This window comes from Doryrhamphus excisus, linkage group LG6 (genome assembly GCF_037039965.1).
Source record: "Doryrhamphus excisus strain RoL-2023G ecotype Guam linkage group LG6, RoL_Dexc_Guam_v1.1, whole genome shotgun sequence".
NCBI lineage: Eukaryota > Metazoa > Chordata > Actinopteri > Syngnathiformes > Syngnathidae > Doryrhamphus > Doryrhamphus excisus.
Window position 1 is genome coordinate 7,619,622 of NC_136362.1, and position 9,859 is coordinate 7,629,480.

General features: G+C 39.4%; 2 protein-coding genes and 3 non-coding genes across 5 annotated transcripts; 1 reads left to right on the forward strand and 4 right to left on the reverse strand.

Annotated features, from left to right (window-relative positions):
- Positions 1-14: 14 nt before the first annotated feature.
- On the reverse strand, positions 15-86 carry trnag-ucc (transfer RNA glycine (anticodon UCC)). The gene has a single exon. It is a non-coding gene; the product is annotated as a tRNA-Gly (tRNA).
- Positions 87-190: 104 nt separating this feature from the next.
- trnag-ucc (transfer RNA glycine (anticodon UCC)) lies at positions 191-262 on the reverse strand. Its single transcript has one exon. It is a non-coding gene; the product is annotated as a tRNA-Gly (tRNA).
- Positions 263-353: 91 nt separating this feature from the next.
- Positions 354-425, reverse strand: trnag-ucc (transfer RNA glycine (anticodon UCC)). The gene has a single exon. It is a non-coding gene; the product is annotated as a tRNA-Gly (tRNA).
- A 1,143-nt stretch (positions 426-1,568) lies between these two features.
- Positions 1,569-3,406, reverse strand: dad1 (defender against cell death 1). The gene is made up of 3 exons (XM_058068348.2): positions 2,999-3,406; positions 2,593-2,748; positions 1,569-2,471 (listed from the first exon to the last, which is right to left on the reverse strand). The coding sequence occupies exons 1-2, from the start codon at positions 3,207-3,209 to the stop codon at positions 2,618-2,620; spliced, it is 342 nt and encodes a 113-aa protein (XP_057924331.1). The 5' UTR covers positions 3,210-3,406; the 3' UTR covers positions 1,569-2,471; positions 2,593-2,617.
- Positions 3,407-3,486: 80 nt separating this feature from the next.
- Positions 3,487-7,958, forward strand: abhd4 (abhydrolase domain containing 4, N-acyl phospholipase B). Its single transcript, XM_058068341.2, has 8 exons — positions 3,487-3,807; positions 4,350-4,435; positions 5,654-5,758; positions 5,857-6,145; positions 6,227-6,414; positions 6,495-6,606; positions 7,332-7,518; positions 7,676-7,958. The coding sequence occupies exons 1-8, from the start codon at positions 3,758-3,760 to the stop codon at positions 7,763-7,765; spliced, it is 1,107 nt and encodes a 368-aa protein (XP_057924324.2). The 5' UTR covers positions 3,487-3,757; the 3' UTR covers positions 7,766-7,958.
- The last annotated feature ends 1,901 nt before the right edge of the window (positions 7,959-9,859 follow it).

A 9,859-nucleotide genomic window follows, 5' to 3' on the forward strand; every position in this document is an offset into this window, starting at 1 on the left:
GGATATCTAAACGCTGCATTGGCTGGGAATCGAACCCAGGTCAGCTGCTTGGAAGGCAGCTATGCTAGCCACTATACCACCAATGCTTTGGTGAATTACTTTGATTGACCAAAATTTCAAGTCAATGAGAGATTCCATTGGAAGACCAAATTGGTCTTTGTTGTAAAAAAGAGGGAGGATATCTAACTGCTGCATTGGCTGGGAATTGAACCCAGGTCAACTGCTTGGAAGGCAGCTATGCTAGCCACTATACCACCAATGCTGTGGTGGATCATTTTGATTGACCAAAATTTCAGGTCAATGAGAGATTCCATTGGTCTTTGTTGTAAAAACCAGGGAGGATATCTAACCCCTGCATTGGCTGGGAATCGAACCCAGGTCAACTGCTTGGAAGGCAGCTATGCTCACCACTATACCACCAATGCTGCATTCCCTAACCCGATCCAATTCCTTAATCCGAAACCCCATTGACGAACCCTATTCCCTAACCACTAACCTTAATTAGGGGAAACCTAATCGAAACTAAAAATTGCTGCATTGGCTGGGAATCGAACCCAGGTCAACTGCTTGGAAGCATGTTACCAACTATTTCCAACAAACTACATTTTCCAAGTTGATACTCTTCTGTGGCAAATTTTCCTAAAAGATTTCCTAAAAATTTGACCTTAAAAGGTGCCTGTTAAAAAAAACCCAAGAACGTTAGGTAGGAGAGAAAGGGAGGGGCGACATCGTGACATAAGAAGAGAAGGATGCACAGCACTTGCAGGTAGAACGAGCAGGAGGGACAAGCGACAATGACCCCCCAGCACTACATCACCATATACAGACAGCAGTTTGCCTCCCCGGGGAGAGTGGAGCGAACACCGCTTCGACCTACTTCGGCACACAGGAGAAACAACCCGCATCCCCGACCGGTAAGATGCTGATCTTAAGGTTGGTGTGAAGCAGGGGTCTCAAACACGCGGCCTGCGGCACTAGTTTTGAGGTATGTACCCAGAAAAAATTATTACGTTTGATTAATGTTCACGTTAAAGGTTAAATAACTGTTAATAGTTATCCTCCCTACCCGTGTGGAAGTGGTAAGTTTTTGGCTATTTAAGTTTAAAGGAAATAACTTGAAGGCTGCCGTTCAGGTCGCTAGCTCTCTAGTTTGCGAGTTAGCATGTGTCTCAAGACCCTGCAGTTGCGCAATATGTTGTAAATAAAGAGTATAAATGTGACTATAGTCGTGTTTTGTCATGTCTACAGGGCTCTAATAATACTTTGTTCATTTTAATCTGAAAAAAATAATTTGTCTACCCACCAACTATATGTGGTTTCTTAAGTTTTTATTATATATATTATTTATTTATTACTGATTGATTTTCTTTATTCTTGATTTGTTTATTTATTTTTCATCTTATTTTGTGTAGAAAAATAATTTTTTTTTGCTTTTAATAAATGCGTTTTTTTTTTGCAAAACCTGATGCGGCCCAGTCTCACCCAGACCTGAACTCCAGTGGCCCCCAAGTAAATTGAGTTTGAGACCCCTTCTTTTGGTGTGATGAATTATACAGCCATTCAGCAAACAATATATACATATTTTTATTTAATTTATATATGTCCATGCATCCCTTAAAAATGATGAAATGTTGCCTTGGTACAGGACTTTCTTCTTCCAAGCAATCTAAAGACCGTCAACAAACCACCGCAACTTCAGCCTTCACCCCCCGTGTTTGTTGGCCACCAGTCCTTACCCCCCGTCAGACCTTTGTCATCCTATAGTCCAGTCCGGACTTGCCCTGTCAACACTGGAGGCCCAAGAAACCCCCAACACATGCCGGCCATACACCCACCCGGATTGCGAGGCCTGACCAGACACTCACCACGGTGATGTTCGATACTTACTACGACTATCCTTTTTTTTAGTACACACAGATAGCTGATCTTCTCTGAACTTATTTTCCACAGCACGAAGCACGAAGCCTTCCATCAACTGAAAAGATCCGACATTAACACTCCAGCTAAGCAAATATCACAACGCAGAAGGTATTGTATCCCATAATAGATACTATAAATATTACTAATGAATAATAACTTCTTACTGCATTGGTTTCTCAACAGCGGGTGCTACAGCTGCTTCCATGTGGTGAAGCCCTCCCACGCTGATCATTACATCATACACCCCCAGTTTGTCTCTGAATGCCAACGTTAGGACAATACGGACAGCTGCAACCCGAGTCGTCATTCATCAATTCTTAACCCACTGAAGATAAACCACGATAACATACGATAACAGTGTAATACTGTAGGTGATGTTAAAGTACTGTATCATCACCTGCTTTTTTAAGAAACAGATTCCCATTTCAAATTTGTCACCATTTTTATTTGTATGCCTAAATGCAAAATGGAAAAAAAGTGTAATAGATGGGGGTACCAAAGCTGATGTCTTCAAGGTTTTTTTTTCTTTTCTTAGCTTCTCATGTCTGCATCTACGGACAGAAAGAATAAAGATTATTATGACTATTCTTACTCCTGCCTTCAACCAATTAACATTTACTTGAATTTGATCTCCCTTTTTTTGGTGTCACTGTCAAATTTGTAAACACACACCTTCCCACAGATGAATAGCAGTTGCTCAACCAATGAAGTTCATGACAACGAGATGCAGGACGGTGTGAGCAAACAGGAAGTCAGCAAATGCTCTCTCTGGTGAGATGGACAAGAAGTCCCCTTTGTTCTGTGGGTTGATCTGGATACGAAGACACACTAAAAACATACGCACAAGACATACAAAATGGTCAATTATGTCAATCACACTGTCTTTCTTGGGTACTAGTACCAGACAGTTGTGCTTTAATTTTGTAGTTAAAGTTGAGCTACTTCCGTCTCAAGTGTCTGAATGGCACGTGCTAAACCTAATGCTAATGTTTTGGCTAACAGACGTTCGCATTATTGTTTCAAAGACAGACATGGCATTCACAAACGAAACATACTCTTCTCCGTGACTTTAACTCACCCGCAAGAATGAAAGAGCCGACACAGGAGATGAAGCCAGACAGAAAGCTGTTGAAGGGGAACGTTCCAACGAGCAAACAGTACAGGAACTGGAGCACTCCCGTCAGCAGGATATACAGCAAATAGGCATCCACCACTTTCAGCTTGTTGGGCGTCGAAGTGGTGTATTCCTCAAGAAACCGGGAAATTACAGACAGAACCGATGCCGACATTATTGTGCTGTTATTATTTGTTTTTTCCCCCAGAATAATGTCGTTAAACACCGGCGAGCTAGCACTGTCGAGTGACGTGTCCGTAAAAGGCGGAAACAGTTACGGTGCTACATAAAATATATTCCGGTCAAATATTTTGGTAGGAACGAAAAAACACTCCCGCATAGGTCTTCCAAAGATATACTCAGAAGGGAAAGACAGGTGGCACTCTAACGCTATTAAATGTCGCTTCTAACGCCTCACAGCAAATTAAATATACACCTGGAAATAATCGCTAAAATGATGTGTTCAAATCACATGGCGGAATTTTTCGATTCTGAGTTCCCTCAACGGTATTCCGTTTATTTATTTTTCCCCACGTTTAAGAACGAGGGAGGCATCGTCTCACTTGTGAATCTTTGTACTTGGTCAGCTGACCCAAGGAATGTACGGGTTACAAAACATGACAAGCGGTACCTGTTAATAGTGACATTAGGAGGACAAAAGTTACGCGCAAAATTAAGTCGTGAGGGTTTACCGTATGCCGTCGCCGGGATAGTTATTAATTTATGGATCCTACTCCCACCGGACCGCCATTGCCAAGCGACTGCGAGACAGAGTAAGTTTAAATGTCCTACCTGGTGCGCCAAATATTTGATTACGTCACACCTGAAACGCTTCCAAATAGTTTGTCACGATATGTGTAGCATTCATATTGAATATTACATTTTATATAATCATCTAATGTGATATCATGGTCACCCTAATCCACGTAAAACTGATTTGAAACATTGAGTGTTATATTATATCTAGGGCTAAATTACAATATATGTTGTAATTTATTTACATTATTGTGGTTGTAAATAATAATCATGAAATAATGGCAATATTGCGTGATAAAAAAATATTTTTTAAATTGAACAAATTCATCCATCCCGACAAACTGGTTTCTATGTTTTGAAAGGCCACACACACACAACAAGGTGAGTTAGCAAACAAAATGACTCAGCACATTTGAATAGTCTGTGCAAGGTGATGCTAATAGGTGTGTAGCAATACCTTTTAAGATAAGGATTGGACTTGGAACCAGCACTGTCAAAAAACACATTGTATAATATTTTATGTACTTTTTTTCCTTGCCTTTCTTTATGAATTTTGCAGGTCACGTTCTGTTTGGAGCTGGTGGCCATCTTGGCGTCCGACATCCATGTCTCTTTTGAAGGCCACGGACAGCAAGATTCTGAGCTGTGCGTCCATACTCGCATTCCCAGACTCACCGGACACACCACTTGAGTTTTTGCCCAATTCAATTTCTTACATCCTAATAGACCGTCCGCTTATCGACACCCCGATTGCGTCCGCTCGAACGACGTCATGACAGAAGTATAAAAAAATGTAGCAAAAATAATCCAGGAGGAAATGGATTTGTTCATTTCTGCGGAGATTCAACCATCATTGTTGCCAGTCGAATTTGACCCCTGGTTGCACTCAAAGGTGCATGTTAACAAAAAAAAAAATCAGCAGTAATTTTACTATAAAAAGCCAAAATATCAAGAGAGAAAATGTGTAATCAAAGTCATAATTTTAAGAGAATAATGTAATATTATGCGGAATGTTACTGACATTTTCATTTTGCTGTCAGAAAATGTAAATATTCTACATAATAATATATAAAATAAATACATCTAATAAAAATAAGTCTCAATATTAACTCATGTATTTATAATATTATTTTGTTAAATAATAGAAATTAAAATAAATAAAATTAAAACAAAACCACAAATAAAAAATTAGGCTGCAAAAAAGTTGTTATATTACCAGAGTAAAGTCAACTACAAGAAGAAAATTACATTTTTAAAAAGACAACAGAAACGGAAGAAACTGTTGTAATTTCAAAGTCAAAATAATAATAGAAAAAGTTGGATTCTTACAGGAAAATAACAAAAAAATTGTCATTTTAGTAGCTTAGAGTGAGGTGAAGTTTTTATTGCAAGTTATTGCAAGTTACAAACCCTTGATTGCAGAGGCCCAACCTATTAGCTCACTTTTTTTATTAGTCACTTTTTCACACCACCTGTATATTTTTTGAAAGTCATAATATTCTAAGAAAAAAAAAAATAAAATAAAATTGTAATTGTAAAAAAAAAAAAATGTGTGACTAGTGAAAATATTCTAGGAATAAAGTCATAATTTTACAAAAAGAAAATTCACAAAGATTATTTAAGTAGAAATATTTGGAAAATAATATAAATAAAGTCCCAAATATTACAAGAAAAATATTATATATGTAGCCCATACTGGAAACCGCCACCGCCAAGGGGGGGGCAGTGCCCCAGCAGCTCTAACAAATATTATAACGGACGTCCCAGACATTTACTGTAAGTTTAGCACCTTGCTGCTAGCATGTCTTCTTAAATGAATAGACCATTTAGGCTAACGGTGACTTGCTTTTTTCTGCTTTTCAGGTATTCAAAATGAACTGTGGGCCAGATTTGTCACCCTTCCAACCCAAGATCAAATATGGACTCTGACCCTCACCAACAAAGCCGCAAAAAAAACGGCAGAGCAAGGTCGCGACCTCTGCCGACTTTCAGTTATTGTTTGTTTACTAATGCTAACTATTAGTTTGACTTTTTTTTTTTTTTTTTACACCTGTTTTCTTCTCCAGCATCCAAAACACCTCTGGTGATGGTCCATGGCTTTGGAGGGGGTGTCGGCTTGTGGATTAGGAACCTGGATTCACTGAGCCGGTCCAGGACCGTTTACGCTTTTGACCTCCTGGGCTTCGGCAGAAGTTCCAGACCTCGTTTTCCGTCCAACGCTGACAAAGCGGAGCAGCAGTTTGTCAACTCCATAGAGAACTGGAGACAGTCTGTGGGCGTGGAAAAGATGGTGCTGCTGGGACACAGCCTGGGTGGCTACCTGGCTACGTCCTACGCCATCCAGTACCCTTCAAGGTAGTTGCATTATGGAGCTTAGATATTCTAAATAAACCTTTGAATGTATGGATTATTATTTTCCATTACGCTGCCTTCCAGAGTGTCCCATCTAATCCTGGTGGACCCCTGGGGTTTCCCTGAGAAACCACATATTCAGAACCAGGAGGTCCAAGGTCAGTCTACAGAGGCATTGAAAAGGCCGTCTCCACCACGCTGGGTGAAAGCCATCATCTCAGTGGTTTCCCTCTTCAACCCCCTGGCTGTCATCAGAGCAGCCGGCCCGTGGGGTAAGACAGGAAGTCTTAGGAAGTCTCTCATTGTGCTCCTCGCTCCGACATGGAAGCCCACCTCTGTGTTGTGTCTTCAGGTCCGGGCTTGGTCAACAGATTTCGTCCTGATTTCAGAAGGAAATTTGAGGATCTGTTTGATGACGACACGATGACGCAGTACATCTACCACTGTAACGCGCAAACCCCCAGGTCGGTCAACACGCACCATGGAGGTCCTGAAACTGCTCCGTATGCAGTCTGTCTTTGTAACATTCCAGCCAATCACAGGGCACATATAGACAAACAACCATTCACACTCACATTCATACCTATGGACAATTTGGAGTCGCTAATTAACCTAGCATGTTTTTGGAATGTGGGAGGAAACCGGAGTACCCGGAGAAAACCCACGCATGCACGGGGAGAACATGCAAACTCCACACAGAGATGGCCGAGGGTGGAATTGAACCCTGGTCTCCTAGCTGTGAGGTCTAGGTGCCAAATGTGTAAAATGTGCAAATATACCAGTGTACAGTGACAGTTATGATGTCGTCACTACCAACAGCACTAAATTCATCACATAGCAACTTAACACCAAAAGGTGCACCTAATATAAACATGTATCAGGTACACCCTGGACTGGTGGCCAGCCAATCACAGGGCACATATAGACAAACAACCATTCACACTCACATTCATACCTATGGACAATTTGGAGTCGCTAATTAGCCTAGCATGTTTTTTGGAATGTGGGAGGAAACCGGAGGAGAACCGGGGAGAACATGCAAACTCAGACACACAAAGATGGCCGAGGGTGGAATTGAGCCTGGGTCTCCAAACTGTGAGGTCTGCGCTAACCACTTGGCCACCGTGCAGCCCGTGTTTGTAACAAATTTTTTTTTAATACAGTGCTCGTTTTCAATTTTTCTTGACAGCGGTGAGGTGGGATTCCGGGCCATGGCCGAGTCTCTGGGTTGGGCGAAGAGACCCATGCTGCAACGGGTCCATCTGCTGCCCAGCACCATGCCCCTCACCATGCTGTACGGGGCCCAGTCCTGGGTTGACAGCTCCTCGGGGGAAAAGGTGGTCCAGGTTAGAGGCCCTTCTTACACTAAAGTTCTGGTAAGTCATGAAAAGACACGGGACAGTAGTCATCCAATTACCGCAGGAATTGAATTACCGCTGTAATTTAATTCTGATTTTTCTGAAGTAGACTTTATGGACTTTTAGAGCAGCCTGCGTTTCCTGTTTTGATCTCTGGATGTGTTTTGCTCCGCAGTTGATAAACAACGCTTCTCATCACGTGTACGCCGACCAACCGGAGAAGTTCAACCAAGTGGTAGAAGATATATGCGACTCTGTTAACTGAATGGGTGGAACATTTTACAGTTGGTTCGTATTGAAATGGAATTGTTTTGTATATATATTTTTTAATATCTTCAGTAAATGTATTAATATGTATGGATTTTTGTTTTAACATTGCCATTGCATGCATAGCATTTATTTTTGACTCAACTGAAGCTAGTTTATGTTTCATTTAGTGAGTGTAAAATGAAATGTTGTACTGAAATGTTATTAAATAAAGTTCAAATTACTACTTCTATTTCTTGTATTTGAATTTTGTACTTTGAAAGCAATAAAATATCTGAAACAGTAAATTTAGAGAATATATTCATAATTCAGATTGGTCAATTTAATTTCATTTAAGAAATGTTTGAAGTCGATCATTTCTTCATATTCTTATTTTTCTTATATTCATATTCTTCATTTTTCGTATTTTATTATCAGTGTTTACTTTGAGTAAATTAAAAGCTCCACCCATGGTGCATTTCCCGTCTTTACCACAAGAGGGCAGTAGAACGTTTTCAGTTGGTATTGCAGTGCTTTCTTATTATTAAAAAAAGCATAAAAGGTACAAGTGTATAACAGAAACATCCATCCGTTTTCTATGCCGCTTATCCTCACTAGGGTCGGTCGCGGGTATGCTGGAGCCTATCCCAGCTAGCTTTAGTTACATAAAAGTTACATAAAAACTAAACTTATATCTTTATAGGAGCAGATGGAGCTTATTAATTGCGTCTTATTATAGTAAATACTTGCTCGGTGCATTATTTATTTATTTTTTACCGTTTTTAAAAAGAAGTCAACCACATGAACATTTTACAGTTCGTTCATATTGCAATGGAATTGTTTTGTATATATTTTTTTAATATCTTCAGTGCTTACTTTGAGTAAATTCGAGTGCATTTCCCGTCTTTACCAAAAGAGGGCAGTAGAACGTTTTCCGTTGGGATTGTAGTGCTTTCTTATTTTTTAAAAAAGTGTATAACGGAAACATCCTTCCGTTTTCTATGCCGCTTATCCTCACTAGGGTCGGTCGCAGTTATGCTGGAGCCTATCCCAGCTATCTTTAGTTACATAAAAGTTACATAAAAACTAAACTTATATCTTTATAGGAGCAGATGGAGCTTATTAATTGCGACTTATTATAGTAAATACTTGCTCGGTGCATTATTTATTCATTTTTTACCGTTTCTTAAAAGAAGTCAACCACATGAACATTTTACAGTTCGTTCATATTGCAATGGAATTGTTTTGTATATATTTTTTTAATATCTTCAGTGCTTACTTTGAGTAAATTTGAGTGCATTTCCCGTCTTTACCAAAAGAGGGCAGTAGAACGTTTTCTGTTGGGATTGTAGCGCTTTCTTATTTAAAAAAAAAGTGTATAACGGAAACATCCATCCGTTTTCTATGCCGCTTATCCTCACTAGGGTCGGTCGCGGGTATGCTGGAGCCTATCCCAGCTATCTTTAGTTACATAAAAGTTACATAAAAACTAAACTTATATCTTTATGGGAGCAGATGGAGCTTATTAATTGCGTCTTATTATAGTAAATACTTGCTCGGTGCATTATTTATTCATTTTTTTACCGTTTTTTAAAATAAGTCAACCACATGAACATTTTACAGTTCGTTCATATTGCAACGGGATTGTTTTGTATATATTTTTTTAATATCTTCAGTGCTTACTTTGAGTAAATTCGAGTGCATTTCCCGTCTTTACCAAAAGAGGGCAGTAGAACGTTTTCTGTTGGGATTGTAGCGCTTTCTTATTTTTTAAAAAAGTGTATAACGGAAACATCCATCCGTTTTCTATGCCGCTTATCCTCACTTGGGTCGGTCGCGGGTATGCTGGAGCCTATCCCAGCTATCTTTAGTTACATAAAAGTTACATAAAAACTAAACTTATATCTTTATGGGAGCAGATGGAGCTTATTAATTGCGTCTTATTATAGTAAATACTTGCTCGGTGCATTATTTATTCATTTTTTTACCGTTTTTTAAAAGAAGTCAACCACATGAACATTTTACAGTTCATTCATATTGCAACGGGATTGTTTTGTATATATTTTTTTAATATCTTCAGTGCTTACTTTGAGTAAATTTGAGTGCATTTCCC

Excerpts from the sequence above, each read along its gene's own strand:
- dad1 (XM_058068348.2), bottom strand. The coding sequence starts at position 3,209 with ATGTCGGCATCGGTTCTGTCTGTAATTTCCCGGTTTCTTGAGGAATAC. Across the intron at positions 2,749-2,998 it reads CGGCTCTTTCATTCTTGCGG|TGTGTCTTCGTATCCAGATC; the intron begins GTGAGTTAAAGT and ends GTATGTTTTTAG.
- abhd4 (XM_058068341.2), top strand. The coding sequence starts at position 3,758 with ATGGATCCTACTCCCACCGGACCGCCATTGCCAAGCGACTGCGAGACA. Across the intron at positions 3,808-4,349 it reads CCAAGCGACTGCGAGACAGA|GTCACGTTCTGTTTGGAGCT; the intron begins GTAAGTTTAAAT and ends TGAATTTTGCAG. Across the intron at positions 5,759-5,856 it reads AAAAAAAACGGCAGAGCAAG|CATCCAAAACACCTCTGGTG; the intron begins GTCGCGACCTCT and ends TTTCTTCTCCAG.